Source organism: Lontra canadensis, unplaced genomic scaffold (genome assembly GCF_010015895.1).
Source record: "Lontra canadensis isolate GAN:19392208 unplaced genomic scaffold, GSC_riverotter_1.0 scaffold39, whole genome shotgun sequence".
In the NCBI taxonomy this organism is placed as follows: Eukaryota; Metazoa; Chordata; class Mammalia; order Carnivora; family Mustelidae; genus Lontra; species Lontra canadensis.
The window spans coordinates 574,184-599,288 of record NW_022631033.1 but is presented as its reverse complement, the minus strand read 5'-3'; the positions used below and the strand labels follow the sequence as shown (position 1 = coordinate 599,288).

The 25,105-nt window shown below is 51.7% G+C and overlaps 1 protein-coding gene across 1 annotated transcript in view; it reads left to right on the top strand.

The window, feature by feature from the left end:
* The window catches only part of TDRP (testis development related protein), a 36,552-nt gene extending 12,410 nt beyond the window's left edge, over positions 1-24,142 (top strand). Inside the window, exons 3-4 of the mRNA XM_032869808.1 lie at positions 21,913-22,016; positions 23,125-24,142. Coding sequence (XP_032725699.1) covers positions 21,913-22,016; positions 23,125-23,470 — 450 coding nt within the window. The 3' untranslated portion in view covers positions 23,471-24,142. The remainder of the gene's footprint in view (positions 1-21,912; positions 22,017-23,124) is intronic.
* The last annotated feature ends 963 nt before the right edge of the window (positions 24,143-25,105 follow it).

Genomic DNA, 25,105 nt, shown 5'->3' with positions numbered 1-25,105 from the left:
ATTCTGCTGCTATAGCCGGTCAGTCATGGGGTGGGTGTGGAACAAGTGGTTCTTCCCATCTCCACACTGTTGGCTCATGCACTGCATCTCTGGAGTCTTCAGGCTTGTCAGTGACATCCTGGTCTCTGGACTGGGGCAGAGAAGGAAAGAGACCTCTGGTTCCTGCAGTGCAGTGGTTCTGCGTGAGCTACGGAGGCATTGATGAGGGAGGCCTCTAGTTCCCCCTGAGTCGTGGGCTGTGTGTGGTCCAGAGAGCACAGGGTCCGCCCACTGCCCTGACATTCTCGCAGCATTTGGAAGGTAGTTCTGTATTAAATCTTCTGTTCAGAGCAAATGTTTCATGTTGATTGTGCCAAAGCTTTGTAGGCACCGCATGTCTGATGGCCTTGATGGGAGTGTGTGCGACAGTCATGGTCCTCGGCGTTCTTGCTCAGACAGCAGTACGTGGGTAAGATGGGAAATGCGCGTGGGACATGGTTATGGGTTGTTTCCTGTTTCAAGACTGCTCTTAGGCACCTGCCTGTGGGCTGTGGGCAGGGACTGCGGCCTTGGGCTCGCAGGGCGCGGCTGCTGGTGGTGGATGTGGCGAGAAGGAGAAGGACCTCCGAGCTGGAGCTCATCCTCATGGCATTCTCTCCCTTTTCCTTTTAAACCGCTTTACTGAAATACTGCTCCTGTGACATTCAATTTGCCCACTTACTGTGTAGACTAATGGTTCAGTGTATTCACAGATAGGTGACCTCTCAACTCAACGACAGAATTTTTGCGACCTCAAAAGGAAATCCATTCCTGAAGCTGTGCGCTCTGCTGTTTCTCTCCCCAAGCAGCCCTGAGCAACGCTGATGTAATTTGTATCATAGAGATTTTAGTATATTTCGTGGCCATTTTACTGGCCTCTTTCACTTAATGTAATTTTTAAAGATTCGTTCATGTTGTGCATTTATCAGTACTTCATTACTTCTGATTGCCAAATAAGTTCTTATCGTACCAATCTACCCTGGACGTTTGGGCTCCTTCCGCTCTTGGCTCTTGTGAATACTGGGATGTTGTAAACGTGTGTAGAAGATTTTGTGTGGACTTGTTTTCTGTTGGGTGGTGTGTATCTAGGGGGTACAGTTGCTGGGTGTGCTAGAAGACCGTTCGTGTCCACCCCCTCCCCAGATTCGTATGTGGAACCCTAATCCCCAGTGTGATGGTCCTTTGGACATGGTAGGTTATGACACCGCTCCTGCGTGGCCTGAAGTGCCTTTACGAAGAGGACCCTACAGAGCCTGCCCACTTCTTCTGCCATGTCAGGACCCAGGGGTCAGCTCGCCGTCCGTGAGCCAGGACAAAGGCCCTCACCACACACTTAAGCCCATTGCTACCTTGATCTAGAACTTCCAGACTCTAAAACTCGGAATAAATTTCTGTTTTTTCTAAGCCACCCCATCTGTAGGATTGTGTTAGAGCAGCCTGGAGACCGAGACACTGGGTCATACGGCAACTGTGTGTGTGATCGTTTCAGGAACCTGCTGGACTGTGTTCCTGGGCACTTGCACCATTTGACATTCCCGGCAGTCATGTATGAAGATCTGAGTTCTTCCTTTTTAAAATTTTTTGAATCAACTATTTATCTTTTTAAGAGATTTTGTTAGAGAGAGGGCACAAGCCGGTCCTGGAGAGGGGCAGGAGAAGCAGATGCCCCACTGAGCAGGGAGCCCAACGTGGGGCCCAGTCCCAGGACTCTGGGATCATGACCTGAGGTGGCGGCAGCCGCTTCACCGCTGAGTTCCCCCGGCGCTCTGCGGGTCTGGTTTCTGCACACCCCTGTTATTATCAGACTTTTCGATTGTAGCCATCCTAGTGGGGTCAAAGTAGTAGCTCATTGTGGTTTTGATTTGTGTTTTCCTGATGTACTGAGTATCTGTCCATGTGCTTATTGCCCATTTATACAGCTTTTGGAGAGAGATTATTCTGATGCTTTGCTTATTTTTAAAACTTGGGTTTTCTTTTTACTATTAAAGTTCTTCATATACTCTTTTTTTTTTTTAGATTTTATTTATTTATTTGTCAGAGAGAGAGAGAGAGAGAGAGAGAGCACAGGCAGAGTAGCAAGCAGAGGGAGAAGCAGGCTCCCCACTGAGCAAGGAGCCTGATGTGGGACTCGATCCCAGGATGCTGGGATCATGACCCGAGCTGAAGGCAGTGGCTTAACCAACTGAGCCACCCAGGCGTTCCAAAGTTCTTCATATATTCTTTATTCAAGTCCTTATCTGATGATAGGACTTGTAAATATTTTCTCACGTTCTGTGTGTTGACTTCACTTTCTTGATGGTGTCCTTAGAGGCACAGTTTTTAAAAATAATGACGATCTCCAGTTTATCTCTTTTTCTTTTGTTGCTTCTGGTTTAGTATCTTATCTAGGAATCCTTTTCCAAATCCAAGATCTTAAAGATTTGCTCCCTATGTTTTCTGCTAAGTGTTTCATAATTTTAGTTCCTTTATTTTTTTTATTTTTATTTTTAAAAATATTTATTCATTTGACAGAGATCACAAGTAGGCAGAGAGGCAGGTGGGGGTGGGAAGCAGGCTCCCTGCTGAGCAGAGAGCCCGATGCGGGGCTCGATCTCAGGACCCTGAGATCATGACCTGAGCCGAAGGTAGAGGCTTAACCCACTGAGCCACCCTTAGCTCTTATATGTAGATCCTTGGTCATTTTGAGTCAGCATTTGTATGTGGTGTGAGGTAAGGGTGCAGCTTCATTCTTCCGCATGGGGCTGTTCCAGAGTCCCAGCATCATTCGTTGAAGAGACCTCTTTTCCTAGTTGGTAGTCTCCGCTCCTGTCAAGAAAATCAGCTGATCTTGGATGGATGGGTTTGTCTCCGCATTCTCATTGGGTTCCGTTCATGTGCCAGTCCCACACTCTCCCGATTGCCACTGCTTTGTTGTAGGTTCGTTTTTTTGTTTTGTTTTGTTTTGTTTTTTTTGAAGAAAATTTTTTGAGTATAGTTGACACGTTACATTTGTTTCAGGTGTACAACATTGTGATTCCGGTTCTTTACACATTGTGCTGTGCTCACAAGCGCATCTGCCTTCTGTCCCCGTACCGCACTATTGCAACACCGCGGACTGTATTCCCTGTGCTGTGCCTTTCATCCCAGCGTTACTCCTCCGTGAAAGGAAGGCTGTTCTCCTATTCCCCTTCACCCATTTTGCCCGTCCTCCCACCCATTTTCCTCTGGTAGCCATCAGTTTGTTCTCTGTGTTTTTAAGTGCTTTGTAGTAAGGTTTTGGTTTTTTGTGGGGGTTTCTTGGTGAGTCCTTCTACTTCTTTTTTTTTTTTTTTAAGATTATTTTGACTATTTGGACTCTCTTGTGATTCCATATAAATTTTAGACTCGCTTTATCATTTTCTACAAAGAAGTCAGATAGGATTGTGGTAAGGGATTGCATTGAACCTATAGATCAGATCAGTTTAGGGACATTGCGGTCTTGACAGTGCTATGTCCTCCGAACATGATATGAGTTTCCATTTCTTTAAATCTTTTAAAACTTTATTTCAATAATATTTTATAGTTTTCAGGGAAGAAATTTTCAGCTTTGGTGAAATTTATTTCGAAGTATTCTGTTTGATGTGCTTGTAAATGAAGTCTTCTTTAATTTCTTTTTTGATTGATCATTGCTGATGTATAGGAACACAACTGATTTTTTTATATTGATCATGTATTCTCTCAACTTGTTGAACTTATTTATTCTAAAAGTTTTTTGGTGGATTCCTTAAGATTTTCTGTGTAAAAGATGATGTTGTAAAAGTAAAGATAGTTGTACCTCCTCCTTTCCAATCTGGCTGCTTTTTATTTTATTTTTTCTAATTGCCATGCTCGCACCTTCATCACAGTGTTAAACAGGAGTGGTGAGATTGGCATCCTTGTGTCGTTCTTGATCTCAGGAGAAAGCTTTCAGTAGTTAACCGTTTAGAATGATACTAGTTATGGGTTTTTCTAAGACGCCCATTATCAAATGGAGGAGGTGTTTTTTTTTTTTTTTTAATAATCGTTGATTTTAAAAAACAGCATAAAAAGCAAAGCAAACACTTATAACTTATTGCTACCACACTTGGAGCCTACAGTGACAGTTTTATTGTAACTCTATATGCACATTATACTTGATACTTGAATGGACTACTACTTCCAATTTAGATGTTTATATAAACATGAGATGGCAGGTCAGAATAACAGACTTTGCACTACTAATAATACATAAAAGTGGGTCTTAAAAAGAATTTCTGGTTAGAAAGGTTACATATGCTCAAAGTAGGATGTTTATATAAAATGTACACGCACATATTTAAGGGAAAAAGTAGAAATCATTTATAACCCTCAACACAGTGGAACATTCTCCTCTATTCCTAGTTTGTTGAATGTTTTTATCATGAAAAGGTATTGGATTTTATCAGATGCTTTTTTGTAGCTATTGAGATAATTATATAATTTTTGTTTTTTATTTTCATGAAATGATTTTATTATATTAATTGATTTTCAGATGTCGAACCAACCTTGCATTTCTGGGATAATTCCCACTGAGCCAGGGTACATAATTCTTTTTACTTTTTGTTCAATTCAGTTTGCTAGTATTTTGTTGATGATTATTTTGTTTATATTTGAAGCGATACTGGTCTATTTCCTTTTCTTTTGATGTCTTTGGTTTTGGTATTATGGTGATACTGCCATTAGAAAATGAGTTATGAAGAATTTCTTCCTTTCATATCTTTTGGAACAATTTGTGAATAAATGGTATTTATTCTTCTTTTAAATGTTTGATAGGACTTTGTCGTGAATACATCTGGGCCTGTGCTTTTTTTCTGGGGTAGCTTTTGGATTACTAATTCAGTTTCTGTGCTTGTTATAGACCTTTGAAGATTCTTTGTTTTCTCTCAGGTCAGTTTTGGTAGTGTCATGTATGTGTAGGGATTTTGTCTGTGTTGCATAATTTGTTGATGTACAGTTGCTCAGAGTCCCTTAATTATCCTTGTTTTTGTAAAGTCAGTAATAATGTCCTCTTGTTTATTCGTGATTCTAGTAATTTGAATCTTCTCTCTTTTTTCCTTCGGTCAGTGTGAAGATTTGTCAATTTTGCTGATCTTTGTAATGAACCAGCTTTTGCTTTCATTGATCTCTCCATTGTTATTTGTTCTCTCTTTGACTGATTTCTGCTTTAATCTTTTTTATTTCCTTCCTTCTGCTTTGTGTTATTTTGGTTTTTTGTTTTTTTCCCCATTGTTAAGGTAGAAGTTTAGATTTTTGATTTGAAGTCTTTGTTACATTGAAGGTTAAACATTTTCCTGTAAACACTGCTTTAGCTGCATCTCATAAGTTTTCGCATGTTGTATTTTCTCTGTAATTGATTTCAGACTATTTTTGGTTTCCCTTTTCAGTTTTTGTTTGACTCACTGGTTATTTAGGAAGGCGTTGTTTAATTTCCATATATTTGTGAGTTTTTCCTGCTATTGATTTCTAGTTTCATACCATTGCTGGCAAAGAACCTATTCAGAATGATTTCAACCTATTATTTTTTAAAAGATTTTATTAATTTATTTGAGAGAGAGCTTTAAATGAGAGTGAGTGTGCACAAGTGGTGGGAGGGGCCTAGGGAGATGGAGAAGCAGACTCCCCGCTGAGCAGGGAGCCCACCATGGGACTCAGTCCCAGGATCCCAAGGTCACGACTTAAGTGGAAGGCAGACACTCAATCAGCTGAATCAGTCAGGTGTCCCAATCCTATTAAATGTATTGAGATTTGTTTTAGGCCTGGCATATGTTCTGTCTTGAACACTACTCCCTCTGCTTCTGAGGAGAGCATGTATTCTATTGTTAGATGGAATGTTCTATAGATACATTAGTTCTAGTTAGTTTATAGTGGTTGTCATGTTTTGTGTTGCTTATCTTCTGTGTAGTGTTATTCATTATGGATAGTGGATATCTTTTATTGTTGGGTTGTCTAGTTCTCCCTTAATTTATTATTTCTTCTACTTTTGCTTCTTGTATTTTGTTCTGTTAGTATGAATCTTTATGTCTTCCTGATGGCAATCTATTTATCATTATAACATTTCTTTATCTTTAGTAACTTTTGAAATTTTAATGTCTCTCTTATTCACCCATGAAACTGCTCCAGCTTCTTCTGTGGTTCCTGTTTATATGACTTCTCTTTGCCCTTCCTTTTACTTTAATCTCTTTTTATCTTTTTTTTCCCCTTTTCTTTTATTTTTTTATTTTTTTAAAGATTTTTTATTTATTTATCTGACAGACAGAGGCCACAGAGAGGCAGGCAGAGAGACAGAGGAGGAAGCAGGCTCCCCGCAGAGCAGAGAACCCAATGCGGGACTCGATCCCAGGACTCCGGGATCATGACCTGAGCTGAAGGCAAAGGCTTAACCTACTGAGCCACCCAGGCGCCCCAATCTCTTTTTATCTTTGAATAGAGTATGTCTCCTACAGCCAGACTTTAGTTGAATCAGTTTTTAAAATCCAGGGTGACCATCTCTGCCTCTGATTGGATTATTTAATGCATTTACATGTAATAGAGTATTGTTGCCGTAGCAGGTTTCCATCTGCCATTTTACGTTTTGTTTTTAGGTCCTGCATCTGTTTCGCTTTTCTGTTCCTCTTCTGACCCTTTCTTTGCATTGTGTATATTTTCTCAGGTAACGTTTTTAATTTTTTCTTATCATTTACTGTCTGTGGTCCTTTTCTTAGCCCAACACAGTTTTTCCTCACCCACCTCTTTAATGCTGTTGTTGGCAAATGCATTACACATGCATTATACCTGTATATATTATAGGTCCAAGAGTACATTATATGCATTTTATTGTCTACAGTCTTTTTAAAATTGGTTGTGAGAAGAAAGAAAAACAAGCTTCTTAAAAGGTTTTATTTGTGTATTTGACAGAGAGAAAGCAGGAGCAGGGGGAGGGGCAGAGGAAGAGGAAGAAGGAGACTCCCTGATGAACAGGGAGCCCGATGTGGCATTGGATCCCAGGATCCTGGGATCATAACCTGATCTAAAGGCAGCCACTTAACTGACTGAGCCAACCGGCACCCCAGAAAAATAGCTATTTTTACTGTGTTTTACGTATAATTAAATAATGACCCCTACCAGTGCTGTTTTTTCATGTGGGTTTGCTTACTCTATGTGTTACTTGCTTTCAGCTTGAAGGAGTTCCTTTAGTGTTTCTTATAAGGCAACAAATTCTTTCAAACTTGTTTATCTGGTTTATTTCTTCTTCTTCTTTTTTTTTTTTTTTTGAAAGATAGCTTTGTTGGATATAGGATATTGTTTGACAGGTTTTTTTTGTTGAGCTATTTGACTGTGTTATCCCACCGCCTTCTGGCCTCCATTGTTTTTTCTGAGAGTTCACCTTACTAGAGTTTCCTTGATAAGTGACTAAATCACTTTTTTCTTGTAGTTTTCAAGTGTTCTCCTGTCCTGTGTGGTGTAATAAAAAAACCGTATGTGGTCCTTGCCCCTGATTTCTAACACAAAGGTTCTAAAATCCTTGGGATTTCCTGAGTGTTAGGAGTTTCTGTTATGCTAATGAAGGGACTGAAGATGGGGGATCCTTACCAGAAAGGGCTGGCCTGGGAGTCTCAGCCACCTGCACCTCCGGGGAAGGGAGAAGGCTGGAGATGGGAGTTCTAGCCTCCGGCCAGTGATCTCTTCAGTGACACCCACATGATGAAACTCCAATCAAAACTCTGAACACAGGGTTTAGTAGAGCTTTGGCACCAGTGAACACACTGATGTGCTGGTGGGAGTGATAAGCAGGCCTGACGCCCTAAGGAGTCAGGGAGGCTCCTCATGGCCTCCCAGGCCTCCCGCTGTGTGTCATGTGGTGTTGCTGGAGTCCTACACATAGTGGTCTCCTTCCTTCTGTGAGATTTTCTTTGTTATTGAAACTGAAGGGATTATGGGAACCCCTGATTTATACTGTTCCATCAGAAGTGCCCCTGGCCGGGGATGCCTGAAATCAGGTCTCTTCACTGTGGAGTCCCAGACGAACTCCTGGCGGTTAGCGTCCGGACTGTAGTATGGTATGGAACACCGGCCGGCGGGTGAAACAGAACGCTCGGATTTTCTTTTACTGTGCGCGTGTTTGTGGGTCTCTGTGTTCACCCTACCCGTAGTTTGTCAAGCTTTCTGGATGTATTGATTTTTGGCGTTTGGTGGATTTGGGAAATGTTCTTGTTTCTTTGGATATTTTCTTACTAATTTCTTTCTTCTGATTCTTCTATTTTGTATTCATTGGCATCACACATTTCTTAGACTCTTCATATCTCTTCATTCTTGTTCTCTCTGGTTTTTGGGTTACAGGATCCATCAAGATCCATCTTCAGGCTCCGTAATTCTTTATTCTCCAGATTCAGACCTGCTGCTGAGACCCTCCAGTACATTTGTATTTCATTTATTGTGCTTCCAACTTCAGCATTTCCATCTGATTCTTTTAGATCATGTCTGCCTCATCACTGGTGTTTTTTGTGTGTGCAGTGCTGTGTCATACCTTTATTTGCTTCTTTCGTGGTGTTTTCTTTCAGTCTTATTAAAACATTTATTTATAATGGCTCTTTTGTAGTATTGTTGTTAAATCCGACATCTGGGTGCTCTCACAGGCATTTTGTGTTTACTTTGTTTCTGGTGTATGGGTCATACTATTCTTGGCTGCGAAATTTTTTGTTGGGAAGTGAACATTTTAATTTTTAAAATTGAGGATTAATTAACATAATACACTGGTTTTAGGTATAGAGTGTAAGGATTTGCCATCTGTATATATTGCACAATGATCACTACAGTATCTACATAGTTACAAAATCCTTTTGTCTTGTGAGAACCAGAGTACACAACACATTGTTGTGTACAACACAGTATTATTAATTCCTGTCACTGAGCCATATGTTCTCTATCTCCATGACTTCTTTATTTTATAACTGAGAATTTTTCTGTCTTTTGACCACCGTCACTCATTTTGCACCCCCTTCCCCAGCCCCTGGCAACCACCAATCTTTTTTTTTTTTTTTAATCTAGGAGCTTGCTGTGTGTTTGCATGTGTGTGTGTATGTGTGTGTGTTTTAAGATTACACATACAAGGGAGATCATAAGGTATTTGTCTTTCTCTGGCTTATTTCACTCAGTATAATGCCCTCAAGGTCCATCCATGTTTCCTTTTTTATAGCTGAGTAAAATTCCATTTTTTACCGCACATACACTCTTTCTTTTTTGTTTATCTTCTGTTAGACACTTAGGTTGTTTCCATGTCCTGAGCATTGTGAATAAAGCTGCAGTGAACATGGGAATATAGATGTCTTTTTGAGTCAGTGTTTTCATTTTCTTTGTATAATTAGCCGGAAGTGGAATTCGTGGACCACGTGGGAGCTCTGTTTTTACCTTCTGAGGAGCCTCCATATCATTGTCCACAGTGGCCACACCAGCTCACATCCCACCAATGAGGCACAAGTCTTTCTTTTCCTCCACAGCCTCACCAACTCTTGTTATCTCTTATCTTTTCAATACTGGGTGTAAGGTGGTATCTCAGCATGGTCTGGGTTTATAGTCCCTGATAATAAGGGTGAGCATCTCTTCATGTGTCTGTCATCTGTCATCCATCTGTATGTCTTCTTGGGAGAGAAGTCTGCTCAGATCCTCTGCCCACTTTTTGATTGGATTTTTTTTAGGTTGTTGATTAGTATGAGTTCTTTTATATGTTTTAGATATTGGCCCTTTATCAGGTAAAAAAAAAATCTGCAGATATTTTCTCCCATTTGATAAGCTGCCTTTTCATTTTGTTAATAGTTTGCTGTGCAGAAGCTTTTTAACTGGATGTAGTCCTGATTATTGATTTTTGCTTTTATTGCCTTTGTTTTGTGGCAAAACATATCCAAAAAAGTCACTGTCGAGATTTGTGTCAGGGAGCTTACTGCCTGTGTTTTCTTCTAGGAGTGTTAGGATTTCTGGTCGTACTTTCATGTCTTACTCCATTTATTTTTTTTTTTAAAGATTTTATTTATTTGACAGAGAGAGATCACAAGTGGGCAGAGAGGCAGGCAGAGAGAGAGAGGAGGAAGCAGGCTCCCTGCGGAGCAGAGAGCCCGATGTGGGACTCGATCCCAGAACCCCGAGATCATGACCTGAGCCCAAGGCAGAGGCTCAACCCACTGAGCCACCCAGGTGCCCCTTACTCCATTTATTTTTAAGTGTGCTGTAGGACAGCGGTCCAGTTTGCCCAGTGCCTTCTGTTGGAGAGACTGTCTTCCCCCTTATGCAGTCTAGTCTCCTTGTCCTGATGAATCATTCTTGTCCACGTGTCTCACTTCCAGGCGCTCTGCTCTGTTCTGTCGGTCTGTGTTGAGTGGAAGCGGGTGTCACACTGTTGATTATCGCAGCTTTGTGATAGGAGGTTGACAATACAGAGTGTGAGGGCTCTGCTTTGTTCTTTTTGGGGATTGCTTTGGCAATTTGGGGTCTTTTGAGGTCCCATGCAAATTTTGGGATTGTTTGTTCTATTTTTGTTTAGATGCTGGACACTTAAAATACTGTGTTGTAGCAACTCTGAGTGCTGTCCTTCCCTTCTACCCCCATCACTGTTGCTGTTATTGTTATTTTTACTTCTTTGTTGAGTGACGAGCTGGATAATTTAGTCCAAGCTGCACTCCAGTTGTCCAGTGTCTGCTGTAGCTTCCAGGCGTCCCCGCCGTGGCATGCCCACACTGCCTTCCCTTCCCTGCGGACACCCAGCTGGTCAACATCGCCGTTGCTCTTGTTCTTTGTAAACTGTGCTGGGTATGAGTTTCTCTACAAACCAGTCCAAGCAGACTGGCTCCTTTGAGGGCATCCTTTTTGAGACTCCTGTTTGAGAACTGCTGTGAGTCTAAGGGGCCCCTTCTAGGTTCATTTGCGGTTCTTTTCTGCAAGCCAGTCAGCTCACTTTAGCCTCTGTCGGCCTCTGAGCCCTGCTGCAGAAGACGTCAAGCTCTGTGCTATGTCCTGCTTCTGTCCCCAGGGCAGCCCCGCACCCAGGGCTCTGGGGATGGAGGTGGACACCATGACAGGCTTCTCTCTGAGGGGTTCCTTTACTCTGGGAGCAGAATGTCTGGAGGGTGGGCAGATGCCTGGGGTTCCCTCAGCTTATTCCTGCCTGTGTGTAACTGTCACCCCATGAACTAGATGAGGGGATGAGGGCCATAGAATTCCCCACAGTCCATACCCTCTCTGTCCCCCGTGGGTGCCAGGCAGAAGAAAGGGGCCCCATCTCTCCAGGGGATTAGCCTCAGGAGGGGAGATGCTTGCTGGGAGGACCATCCTCTGCTGGGGAGCTGCTGGCTGCAGCTGTCCAGGGGTAGGGACACAGCGGTCACTGTCCACATACCGCAGAGGTGGTCCTTCCATAGAGGTTGTAAACTTCCAGACTGCCAAGTATTTGTATGGTATAAGTCACACAGCCCTCCTTCTTCTAACCAGAAGTGTTTAATACAGCAAATTATCTCAAGGAGTTTTCGGTGGAGAAGGTGTGTGGTGTGGGGGTACTGTGGATTTTGCTTTTGTGGGTGCTCTCCTAGCCTGTGAGCGAGGGACTGTGGAGAAGTCAAGCCCGGCTGGCACGTGGGGGCCCCCCTGATCCGAGGCTGGGACCCCTCCTTCACCGTTAGTGCTGAATCCGTTTGTTCAAGTCGGTGGTTAGGATCACTGCCGCTTGATGTGTTTGTAGGTCTCTAGTTTTCAAAAGGAACGATGGCTCGAGTGAAGGCACTTCTTGATTCTCTGTATTTCTGTGCCTGTGTATATGCATTTACCGTTTAGGTTCATTTTTCAGCAGTAAAGTAGAACACCAATGTGATTTACCAACAGCAGCAGCGGCTTTGGTCTGAGTTTGCGTGTTTCCTTTGGCATCTTGGGAATTGTCCTCGTGTGACGTGTCGCACAGCTCGGTTCTTAGGACTGGTGTTGGTAGGACTGCAGATACGGAGAACGCTGGTGGCACTGATGACTGCATCATGGTCTGGTTAGTGCCTCCTCCGGCTGTGGGGCGGGGAGCGTCGGACAGGTCGGGCAGCCTTCTGACTGTTCTTATACCTCCAGGGTGGGTAAGAAAATCACGCCCAGGGAGCAGACGGAGAAGAGTGTTGCATTGGACCATTTTGGTTTTCTGCGCCTCCTCCTTCGGGAGCTCCTCTCTGCCCTGGCTCACTGGTGCCCCTCTGGCTGCTCTGAGGGCTGGACGGCCTCCAGGGTGACTCGCTGCTCACTCTTTCTCCCTGCAACCTGGGAAGCCCTGCGAGGGGCAGCGGCGGCAGAGGCGGGAAGGAGGGAGAACCGAGCCCTGCCTGCAGGCGGCCCTTGGTGAGGTGTGTCGGTGACCGCCATGTGCCATGTCCACGCCCCGCAGTTTCCCAGGTGCCACACCACATGGGGAGAGCTGGGGCGTTCGGTGCTTGAACTAGTCGTGTCCCTCTGCCCCTGCCCCAGTGGCCGTGGCCCAGGGGGAGCAGAAGGCAGAGCTGACCCCCTTCCCGCTGGCACCCCACGTGGTGAACCTGCTGCGTTTGGGGCAAAGCGTCCGACGCAGCTCTGGGCTGGCCTTGGGTGAGCTGTGGTGTGTGTTGGAGGGTGTTTACACACTGTGTCTTGCTTTGTGTGCTGTCGTGCACAAGCCTGGCCTTTGAGAATCATTTTTTCTTTCATTCTCCACCTAAGCCTCCCTGGGGTATTGATGATCTGACCATGCTGGGTTTGTCTGCTTTCATGTGTTCCCGTTGCTGCGACTGAAGGAGGAGTTCGCAGACTCTGGGAAGTGGGTAGGAGTTGGTGGGATTTTCCACTGGTTTCTGGCAACATGCTAATGACATTCATCTGCCTGAAACACTTGTAGTAAAAAACCCTTACTTTGGGCTTGGTTGGCAAAGTCCGGATTACTCTTCATCACGCCTGCGTGTTCTCGTTCTTTGCCTTCGGCTGTTCTGCCCTCACAGACACCGAGGACTCCGGGGCTTAAACCGCAGAGCTTTGTTCCCGCGGTCGGCGGCCTCAGCGCGGCGGCCGCCTCTGTCCTGGGCCGCGGACGTCCTGCGTCGGCCGCGCCCTCCCGCCGCGGGGCCTCTGCCAGCGGGGCGCGAAGGGCCTCGCGACGGCTCCGGCCTCATGAGCTCGTCCCCCGAAGGCCCCACCTCAGCACGGTCACGTCAGGTCGGGGCTTAGGGTCCCAACACGGGACCTGGGCGGGGCGCAGGAGCGCGGGCCGCGGCAGCCTTCGTCCCCGGGAGCCGCGGCGCTCCTCGTCCTCCGAGCGGCCCTCGGCCGGGAGCGCTGCGAGCGCGGCGGCGGGTGTGCGGGCTTCGGGCCGCGGCGGCGACGCGCTTGCGGACCCGTGGGCCCCGGTCCCCGCGGAGCAAGAGGAAGCCTCCCGCCCGCGGCCCCGCGCGGACGCCGCTGCTGCCCAGACGGGGTGTCCGTCGTCACTCGAGGCTCTGGCGGACAGTTACGTGTGGGACCAAACACCCCGTTCCTGCACCGTCCGGACTGAGTCCTCCCCGCCGTGCGCGCGTGACCGCCCGCCTCAGACGGGGCTGTGAGGGACGCTCGGGACGCTCCGAGGGACGCGCCGCGGCTCGCTGCGCCGCCTCCGAGCCCTGAGGGGACGGGCCGTGACCGAGGTGAGGCTCCGGGCGCGCGCGAGGAGCCGCCGCGCAAGTGTGCGTTGTCGCGGCCCGCGGCCCGGGTTGCTGTGCGGCGGCGCCGGGCTCCCGCGTTCTCGTCCCGCGGCGCGGGCGGGCGGGCGGCTCCGCAGCGGCCCTTCTCCCCCAGCCGCGCGCGGCTCTCAGATGCGCGGGCCCCGCGGCGGCGGCCGGAGTGCGGGCCCGAGTCCCGCCTCTGACCGGACGCCCCGCGCTGCTGAGGAGGCCTCGGCTCGCCCGTCAAGGAACGCAGCCGGCGCGGCTTCCTCTCTCCGGGCTGCAGGACGTCGCAGACACGTCCTCGGGCCTCACGCGCAGGGGCGGCGGGAAGCGGCGGAGGACGGGAGGGTCGCGCTGGCCCGGGAGCCGCGGCTCGGCCCGTCGGGCAGCGGCTGCGGCAGGCCCCGGGCGCGGCGGGCGCCCCCCGCGGGGACAGCGTCTCCCGAGGCCGCGCCTGGCTCCGGGCGGCCGAGGAGCAGAAGCCGGGCGGGAGCAGGAAGGCCGTTTCGCGACCTGAAGGTCAGACGCCTCCAAGCCGCCGCCGTCCCTCAGCATTCGTGCCTCTCACCCCGCCGGAAGCAGGCGCTGGCAGAGACCCCGTCCCGGCCCCGCCGCCGCCACCTGCGAACGAGACGCTTTCCCTGCAGAAGGCTCCTGTGTGCCGGTGTGTTGCCCGCTGTTCCACTTGGCTGCTTCATTTATTGTTTTAATAATAATCCTTGATGGTGAAGTCTTGGGAATTTTTTATAAGTTGACATTTTCATTCCAGTTCCGTTAGCGCCGTGTGAGGTCATCCTGCGGCCACACTTCCTGTCAGCCCTGGCTGGTGAGGCCGCGCCGAGCCTCCCTGCTCCTCCTCCCCGGCGTCCCCTGGAGAAGCCGCTGTGTGCTCCCTGCGGCCCGGCTCTGGCTCGGCTGTGGCCCTCCTGTCTCCCTTCTAAGCCTCTCGTTTGTTTCTTACACGATTTCATCCCACATATGCGTGACACCACGTAAGTGTCTTCCTCTGACTGACTTCACTCAGCGTCGTGCCCTCTAGTTCCATCCAGGTCTCGCACGTGGCGGGACTTCGTGTTTTTGACTGCACGTATCCGTCTGTGCACGGGCCACGTCTTCTCTGTCCGTCCGTCCGTCCATGGACACTCGGCTACAGCCACAGCTGGGCAGTGGTAAGTGACGCTGCTGCAAACATAGGGCTGCATATATCGTTCTCTAATTTTTTAAATTGTTCTGTTACTGAGAAAGAAAGCACAGGCAGGGGAGTGGGAAGGGGAGACGCAGACTCCCTGCCGAGCAGGGAAGCCCCTGCAGGGCTCCATCCCAAGGCCTCAGGATCCTGACCCGAGCCAAAAGCAGACGCTTCGCCCACGGAGCCACCCAGGCGCCCCCACGTATCCCTTTGAATTTGCCTTTTTGTAACCTTTGGATAAATACCTAGAAGTGCGACTGCCGCGTCGGAGGGGAGCTCTGCTTTCAGCTTTCTGAGGGCCCTCCATGCTGGCCGCACCAGCTCGCGTTCCCACCAGCACTGGGAGGGACATGCTGCGCTCCGGGCGGCAGGCATCCCTGTGCCTTCCACGCCCACGCAGGATCTGAGGGGACTGGTCCGGGGTCGGGTCCAGAGCAGGAGCGCTGCAGACACCGGTGTGGGTGACCTGCTGGGCTGGTCCCTGTGGGGCCACGGCAGCTGATGGTGGATGTGTGTGTCGTGGGTCAGGGGTCCTCAGGGTGCGCACTGCCGTCTGAGTAAGCGGCCGAGGGCAGTGGGTGCCCTGGAGGCACAGGTTCCCGCCGGGGCCACTTCCGTAAGACAGCGTGACCGCCGTCGCCTCTCTGCTTTGAGGGCTCTCCGTGGCATTTCTTGCTTGTGCCGACCAGACAGGGGACAGCGGTCAGCGGGGACGGGGCCCACGGTCCTCAGCGCTGCCTCCGCCCTGGGCTTTGGGTGGAACTGACAGAGGCCCGCACTGTGGACGAAGGGCAGAGGCCGGGGCCGACCAGCCACCTGGGTCATGCTTACTGGCACCCAGGGGGGTTGGGGCTGCTCGTCACTACATGGCCGTGGGGTCACCTGCACAGCCTTCGGGGGGAGAGCGAGCACAGGTAGGGCTCAGGCCTGGGCCGCCCCGGTGCCGCAGTGGGGCTTCTGTGACAGTGGCAATAGGCTGTGTCCCTCTCCGCCCTTCCAAAGCACGTGCTGTGTGGGGGCTGACGGCGCCGTCCAAACCGTCCCCGCGGCCCGACGACACCATCCTTCAGGAGGGCCCTGCACTGGCTGCGAAGTCCATTTTCTCCAGGATTACCAATTCCTTGGTAACTTCGGTGCATCTAAAGGAAGACTGTGGTGATTTCTCAGGTTTTGAAAAAAAAATTGGGTTTTTCAAATTCCATCCGAATGGCAGCGATGGCCTGCCTCCGGCTGTCCCCGCGGCTGTGCGACAGCCGGCTGTGCCAGTTCCGCATGGACAGCCTGGAGTGGAATAACTGGGGCCCCCACGGTCTGCAGCAGGCCAGGGACAGTGACAGGCTTAGCGGAGCTTCCTGTTGTCCTTTTCCATGGCAGAGCCAAGGCCCCAGACTTGCACTCCGCTGTGACAGGACGAGGCCCTGGGCTTCCCAGGCGCCCTCCTCCATCTATGTGCAGCGATGCAGGCCACATGCGGGCCACGGCAGGGCTGAGAGGACCCCCACAGAGGCTCCCATCCCGGATCGCACACCTCAGACCTCGTGAGATCAACCCAAATGCTGACCTTGAATTCTGTCACCGCATCGTTAATGACAACAAGGTCTCTTCCTCAAAAAATAGTGGGATGCCTGGCCTAACAAAGATCTTTACCTTTCTCTCCTGGCCTATATGTAAATACCTTTAAAAAGTACACGCGTTACATTGCTTTGACGAAGCACTGGCGTGACACGGTGTCCAGGCTGCACTGGCACCTGCAGCTTTGCGCCGTCGTGAATCCCCCCGGAATGCCGTGCTTCCCGCTCCGGCTTCTGGTTTGCAGAGGCGTTTGGCTTTTCTGTTCCTTCGCCCTCATCATGGAAATGCTGTGGCTCATCATCGCCGTTCAGCTTTGATGTGATTTTCCTTGCTGTGGTAAAAATCTGTGTTTTGTTTAAAGACTTTACGTATTCATTTGAGAGAGACGGAACACAAGCAGGGGGAGGGGCAGAGGGAGAAGCAGGCCCCCCACTGAGCAGGGAGCCCTGAAGGTGGACACTCCGCCGCCGGAGCCCCCCGCGCCCCTCTCCGCTGATCTTCACTGTCTCCTTCACTCTGCCGACCCCGGGCTGGGTTTGCTCCTTCCCGACGCCCTGGGCTCCGCGGCGCCGCGTTCACCGAGCTCGCCCTGGTGTGGGCACGGACGTCCTCTCAGAACAGCTTTCTCTACAGTCACAAGCTTTTGTATGTTGTTTTCCATTTTTGTCTCAAGATTTTTTATTTCCCCTTTAAAATATCTTCTCTGATCCGTTGTTTGTTCAGAAGAATGTTTTTTAATTCCCAGGCATTCCCAGTTTCCTGTTTTCGTCCTTGTATTCATTTCTAGTGTTCCACGCTGGCGGTCAGAGGAGAGCTCCACGTGAGTGTGTCCGAATGCTGTGTGTGTCTGCGGTCCTCTAGGGTTCAGATCCTGTTTTCTCACTGACTCCGAGCAGAGGAGCCCTGGCTGACAGTGGGGCACTGAATTGCCCGCTGGTACTGCGCAGTGTCCGTTTTTGCTTCGTACGACAGGTGCTCGGACGCTGGCTGCGGGAATGTTCACAACTGCCACCTCTGCGGGGTGGACTGGCCCCTTCGTTATTATATAGTGACCCCTCTGTCTCTTTTTACCGTTTTTTAAGGTTGATTTTATCTGATCTAAAGACATCTACTCCTACTTTTTGCCGGAAATATCTTTTTCTACACCTTCAATCTCCATCCATGTGTGTCTTTAGGACTAATGTGAGCCTCTTGGAGGCAGCATATCTTTGGATCTTGTGTTTTTATTTATTCAGCTATTATATGTCTTTTGATTGGAGAATCTGATTTTTTTACATGGAATTGTTGGTAGATAGGGACTTACTGTTGTCATTTCTTGATTGTTCTCTGGCTATTTTGTAGACACATTGTTCCTTGCTTTTTATCCTGCCCTCCTTTATTTGTATTCTGACGTCCTTCAGTCTCAGTATGCTTTGACTTTTTATAATGTTCTTTTGTGTAATTACTACAGGTTTTCCCTTGTGGTTTTCATGAGGATTTTGTAAAATGGTTTCCTGATAGCTTCAGTAGCATTCCTCCGGTTGTCAAGGCTGTAGTGTACGGATTTTTTACATTGTGTATCCAATAACAGAATATTATAATTCCGGTTATTTTTACCATATTTTAACCTTTAAAGTTGTGAGTGAATTCTGTACCACCATGATTGTATTACAGAAGTGACCAACTATAAATTTACCTTCACCAGTGAGCTTTACATTCCCTTCTCATGCTTTTATGATGTTAATTGGCATTTTGTTATTTCTGCCTAGAAGAGTCCTTTCAGCATGTCACGGAGGGCAGGCCTAGTGGCAGTGAGCTCTGTCCACTTCCGTTAAGGAAAGTGCTGATCTCCCCTCATTTCCGAAGGACAGCTGTGTCAGTCTAGAACTCCTGGTTGACAGGGTTTTCTTTGTCTGTAAATACTTGGAGTTCGTCATCGCATTCTCTCCTGGCCCCTAGAGTTTGCGGTGAGAAATCACCCCGGCTAAGGCTGGGTCCTTAGATGCAACTCGTCTGTTTCCTCTTGCAGCTCTCCAGGCTCTGTCTCGGACGCCGTAACCACGGCACCGTAGCTCACCGCAGCGCGCCGCAGGTTCAGCTGTGTGAGGTCCCCTGGGCCTCGTGGATCCGGACGTCCACTCCTGTCCCGGGTCGGAAGCGTTCATTGTTTCAAATACACTTTCTGTCTCTTTCTCTTCTCCTGAAATTCCCACAACGTGGCAATAATCCCCACAGGCTTTCTTCACGCGTGTTTCTTTCTGCCCGTAGTTGGCTAATGTCAAAGGTCACTCGCTCTTTTTCGGCATTGTCAGGTCAGCTGCTGAAGCCCTTGAATTTTTCTTCTCAGAGAGAATTCATTTCTACAATTTCTGGGTTATTTTGTGGTTTCCTTTTTTGTTTTATTTTTCATTTCGCTCGTGTGTTGTTGAGCGCGTTACTCCGCATTTCCGTGCGATCACTCACTGCCGTGCATTCACGGTTGTCCTCGCAGCTTGACTCTCGAGGGGCCAGTGGCCCCTGTAGGGCGTCCTGGATCTCGTGCTGCCCCCAAAGGCCATTCGGCCTGAACCGGCTTGCTGCTGAGGTGCTCCAGCAGGAAGAACTGTGCCTGGTTTTGGATGCTTCACAGCTTTCTCCTCATGGGGCAGGAAGTGGGGTGCAGCTGGGCTCTGGGCAGGACGGACGCCGTGCTCTGTGCTCAGACTCATTTCCTCATTTCTGCAGCCGCAGGTCTCGGGTGCCACTCAGTTGCAGAACGTGGTCTTGTCTTCATTTTTCTGGCTGTCGCTTCTCCCTGAACCCGACCTCGGTAGTAAAGAGCTCTAAGCCTGGTCCTGTGTCTCCAGGAGGCGCCAGGCCTGTCTCGCCTGCTACAGCGTGTCCTGCCCCCAGACAAAGACACCCCGGGGTCCCTGCCGGACATGGCCGCACTCGGGAGTGGACCCGGTGGCCGGCGTACCTTCGAATGGCCTTTGGGATGGGGGCTCCCCGGAGGTCAGGCTGGGCCGGCTGGGACCTGCAGGGTGACTGAATCATGTCGAGCACACGTGGGACGTTCCCTCGGGCCCCTCCTGGCCCAGGACACAGAAGGTGCGTTTGAGCCTGCGGCCGACTTGGCGTGTGGACCACATGGCCAGGACCGGAGTCGCGAGCTGAGCGGCTCGCCTATGGCCGAGCCCGGGCCTCTTTGCCTGCGGTGTCCTGGGCCCTCCCCGCCCAGCGCCTCTGCTGCCATTTGTGGTCTCGCTGCCATCCTTGCGTCCGACTCTGCCTTTTCCAGCGACGCATCTGCCCTGAGATAGTGTCACTCACTCCCTCTGGTGCGTCGCGGTGCCTCTGCGGCCCCGCCGCAGCCATGACCGTATGCGTGCTGGGGCGGAGCGGCAGAGCCTGTGGCTGCCCGTCGGGGGCGAGGGCTGGGCATATGTGCCCCCCCAGTGCAGGGTGCAGGGAGTGGCGTGTTCTGGGTGCTGCGGTCCCCGCTCCTCGGACTGCTAGCTGCGGGGCCTCCGGCGGGGCTGTGGTTTGCTGGCCCCTCCCGCGGCCCGCTCGCTGACCAACGGGGACGCATCGCCCTGGGAGCTTACGCATGGGCTTGGTGTGGGATTTTCGTCTCCTGTGAGATGATCCCACACCCCGTCGGGCCAACATCCACCCTCTCGAAACCGTCTCTGCCTGTGAGGAGAGTTCCTGGGGCCGCTCTTGCCCATGTCCCATCTGCCGGTGCCAGCACCCCGGGGGCTGACTGCGGCCTCGACGCCGGCCTTCCACCCCACCCCGCCGCCCCAGCAAGCACGGCTCAAGTTCTTGGGAGGAGTTTGGGGTTTTGGCTGCACGTGGGCACAAGATCAGAGGGTACCGAGCTTCCTCTTGGCACAGATGTCCCTGCCAGTAGGACCCCAGCGTCACTCACGGCCGAGTAAGGGCCCACGCATGAGTACGGGACCCTTGGGCAGCTCCTGCATCTGGGCCACGGGGGTGCTCTGGGCCGCCTGCAGCTCTGCTGGGCGAACCCCGCGCCCCCGGCCAGCGCGTGCTGCCCGCTTTCCGTCCCCACCACCCTCCGCTGTAAGGAGCTCCCCAGGACGTCTGTGGCTGGTGGCTTCCTGGGTGGTGGCCCCCAGAAGTGCTGTGAATGGTGTCTACCCCCACGTGGCGTGTGTCCTTGGAGCAGCCACGGTGTGGGGGTGTGGTGGCCAATGGACCTGGCCCCAGGGCACGATGTGATGGGCAAGAACCCAGTCCCTCGGGAGACCTGCTGTCCTTGCCACGGCACCCAGCAAACCGTGTCCGACATGTCTGTGCATGTCTGGAGAGGGGCCCCAAGCTCCCGGCCTCAGGGGAGGCCCCCAATGTGGGCAAGAGACTAAGCGCTGAGGATTCTGTGAACCCCTGTGAACCCCCCGGGAACTTCCTGCGTGACACAGGGCCTGGGATGGAGCAGCCGTGCTGCTGAGGGGCAGCCGCTGGCAAGTGTGGGTCCATCAGGCACTCACCGCCACCCCACTTGGTGCTGTGGGACCAGGGAAAGACGTGGCCTTGCCCCGAGCGGCTCAGCAGGGAGTGAGCAGGACAAGGTGGTCCTGGTGGACCTGGAGGTCCTGCGGGGGCCGGGGGGGGGTGCCGATGCCTGCGGCCTGGTGCCCACCCACCCATGGGCTCCTGAGTGCTCAGCAGACATCTGTCCTCCTCTTCCCCCGGGGCTGTTTCAGTCTCAGCGGCGTGAGTATGGCCGTCCCTACTCTGGCCTCGAAGGGCCCCGGGCTCCTGTCTTGCTGAGAACCCCCCCCCTGCCGAGGACCCCCGCGTCGAGTCTGCCTGTGTTCCTGGTTCATGTGGCCAAGTCTCCTCCCCGCTGCGTGGCCCTGACCAGTCACACCCCCGGTCGCACCACGGGCTGGGCCGGCTCCCGTCAGGACCAGGGGGCGCTGGGCTGCCTGCCACAGCTGACCCCAGGTCACGGGCCTCCCTGTGGCCCTGAGGCCCCCTGAGTGGCTTCTGTGGCATCAGACTCTCGGGCGTGGCCGCCAAGGGTGTCGCACGGCCTCCTGGTCCGGTTTCCCGGGTTGCTTTAGGTCACATTACGTGTTTCATGTCTCAGAGTATTAGAGTCACCCTCCTCCAGGCCGTGTGCGCGACCCCGGGCGCCCTGTGAGTTCACGGGTCAGGCACCTGGCCCAGGGACCTCCCTGCCCCGTTGCTTCCTTCGTGTTACTGCGGACCCTGGGACCCGCACAGACAGACACAGAGGCCGAAACGCCGCCTGATGGGTGCGGCGTCCCATCTGACTCAGGCTGGGGGGTGAGCTGAGCGCCCCCCCCCGCTCCGGAGCGGGGGGCCCCCGCCGTGAGGGGGACCGCGTGGGCGCGCTCAGCAGCGGCAGGCGGGGCCTGCGCCGGCGGCTTGCTCGGGGCCCCATGGTCGCCGGACCCAGAAGCCTCCTCTTTCCTCCCTCAGAGCGGCTCTCTCTCTCAGGGTCAGGGAGCAAGCTTCCGAGGCTGGAAAGAAGTGACTTCTCTGTTCAATAAAGACGACGAGCAGCACCTGCTGGAAAGATGCAAATCCCCCAAGTCCAAAGGGTGAGTCCGCGTGGGGCCCCGCGGGAGGGCCGGGCTGGTGGCGGCGGGCGGGGAGTGGACAGAAACACGCTGCGCTCGTTTTCGTGTTGCGGCAGCAGGAGAAAGTGAGGAGGATGCGCTTCGGGGAGGGGGTCACGAGGTGGCCTCCAGAAGCCCCTTGAGAGCTCACGGGATGACTGAAAGGTTCCCAGACCAGCTCTCGAACTCAGAGCTGGAAATGGCACTTGGTCTTCAAACAGCCTCTAGGCACGTGTGAGACGCTCACTAACTGCAGAAAATCAAGGCGGGAAAAAGATTTTTGAAAATTGTGTATATTTAAACTGGCCCATTGCTGTTTATTACAAGCGGAATTCTTTAAAGTATATTTAAACATGAAAAGATAGAATCATTGAGAGCTGAGCGGGATTGCCAACGGCGTGTGTGAAGGGAGCTGAGCCGCTGGGCCTGGCCGCAGACGGGGCGCTGCTGTTTGGGCCAAGGGCGCCCAGGCAGCCCTGCTCCAGCCCCACGGCCGGGACGCTTCCTTACTTCCCTCCCTGGCCCCGGGTCCCCGGGGTCGGCTTCTGCGGGGTGCCTCTGCCCGGGGCTGCGGCCTGGGTTGTGCGTGTGCCGTAACACCCTGGGGAGGGCCCTGCTCTCAGGCTGGAGGGACGCCGGCCTGGCTCCTGCCCACTGCTGTCTTGTCCTCCCCACGCCCAGGGTCCGAAGCTCAGTTGTGTTCAGCAAATTACCCGCTCGCAGCTTCTGACGGGCGAGCTGCACGTGAGAACGGCCGTGGCAACGGCTCGATAAACGGAGCGTTGGTCCCCACCTCTTCATTCGCATCTGCAGCTTCCTGCTACCTACTCTGCTCGAACACGCAAGCATTTCCTTGCGTCAGAACTCGCTCTTTGCTGTGTAGAGCCAAGTGTTCCTGCAGATGCGGCTCCCCCGGCTTCGGTAATAGGCAGGGACTTACTTTACTAATTTTAATTCAGATATAATTACAGATTTGCAGGTACTTTATAAATGACTTAATCTTGTGAAAAAGTGTTCCGTGTGCACAGCAGACCCTAACTGAGTCCCGGATCACGGGGTTACCCACACACGGCTGTCTTGTCTCCCACAGAACTAACTTACGGTTAAGAGACGAGCTGAAGACAGAGAAGAAGTCTGGATTTTGGGACAATCTGGTTTTAAAACAGAACGTTCAGCCGAAGAAACCGGATGAGATTGAAGGGTGGGAGCCTCCAGCAGTCGCTCTCGAAGAGGTGACGGCCGACACCGGGGACACGGCAAGCGGCCGCCCGCCTCGGCCCGGCTGGGAGGAGGACGGCAAGGGCTGCAGGAAGTACAGCAGCCTGGCGAGCTCAGGGAACAGCTCCCGCTGGAGCCTGCGGTCGGCGGGGAAGCTGGTCGGCATCCGTCGGCAGAGCAGAGGCCACCTGACCGACAACTGGGAGGAGCTGGAGTGACCCTCCGGCCCCCTCTGGACAGGTGCGCAGAGCGCGCGTTCCCCGCCCACAACTGCTAACGTGGCCCCGTGTCTTCTCTCTCTGTGCAGGCCCGAGAGAGTGTGCCGTCTCACGCCGTGTTTGTTCACACGCCTGCCGCTGCCCTGGTGTTTCTGTGAGGACGAGAGCAGAACGCCTTCCCCGCCTGCCCGTGTCCACACGGGCCTGCCCACAGGCTGACGGAGGGGAGCCCCAGCCACCTCCTGGGGAGCGTCTGCCTCTAACAGTGCCGCTGGGCACCGTCCCGTGAGCTGCACCCTGCTGTCCTCCCCTGCGTGCTCCCCCCCCCATGTCCTGCATGTGGTGTCCGTGTGTGTCCGTGACACTCGACTGTAGCGGCGGGCCGGGCCCTCTTCTGCTCCCAGAAGCCCGCGATCCAGCCGTGAAGCCACTCTTCCAAAGGTTATGTTAAACTGCGTTCGACCCAGCGAATTCAATTTTTCATCACAAATACCAGAAAAGCAAAGGTTACATCTGGTGCAGCATGAGATGCCACTCTCCGCTTTACCTTCATCTCGTGCGCTGGGAGGAGGAGTCTCCCCTGTGCACGGAGGACGGGGACAGTGGTTCCTCCTTTAGGGCTCCTCTTACTCGTCCCAGACGTCCACGTTGTGATCTTCATGTTCTGCCAAAAGCGTGTTCTGTGGCTGCAGGCTCAAGAGTGCCGTGACGTGTGGGTCAGGGTTAGCAACTCGATCCTCTCAGTTACTCTTGGGAAACACGAACTTGCTGATGGAGTTAAAACTATATAAAATACTGCAAGTGCCTCTTTTCTATAACGTGCAGGTGTCTGGTTTCCTAGTGAGCCAGCTGCCGTGGCCGCGGCCGCAAAGCAAGGACAGGCCGCGCACTGGGCTCAGGGCTCCTTGGCAGGACCGCCGTGTCCGCAGGCGGCGCCCACGGCTGCCTGCGGCAGTGGTGGTTTGGAGGAAAAGGTTTAGAGGTTTTTTTGGCTAAAAACAAAACCTCCAGTGACACTGTGCATACCTCTCGTGAGAAAACATGCTCCCCCCTGTTGGAAAACACTTGTGGGACCCCACGCAGGCCCAGTGCCAGGACTCCTGATGGTAACAGCATCAGTCTGTCCTCCATCCACCCATCTGTCCATCTTTCTTTAGTAGATCAAGGAACTTACTTGGGCATGTCTTAAGTTTGTTAGGACCTTGAAATGCTGGGGGATGTTTGGTGACAGAGGGAAGCTGGAACAAGTCCTCAGGGAAAGGGTTCAGTTGGTGGCCGGACTCGGGCACGCGTGTCAGAGCCAGAGCTGGAGGCGCTGTGTCTGGAACCCGAGCCCCGCGGCAGGTGGCCGCACACCCGTGTGGCAACGCTAAGTGCCTGTAACTCACCTCTGTGCGAGTCTGTGACACGAGGCTGGTGACACTCCAGAACACTGTTTCTGAACATCTGAAGACAAAGCCAGGTTGGAATTGGAATACGCACTGTAAATCACATTTTTCTTATTACAAAGATTAATGTAAAAACAAGCTTTTTCTTCTGTTGTCTCAGACTAAATGAAAATAAGTATGTTTGTGGTTTTTTAATATATTTATTGCTGTGCTTTGGGAGAAAAGTATTTTTCTTGATCGAGTTTAC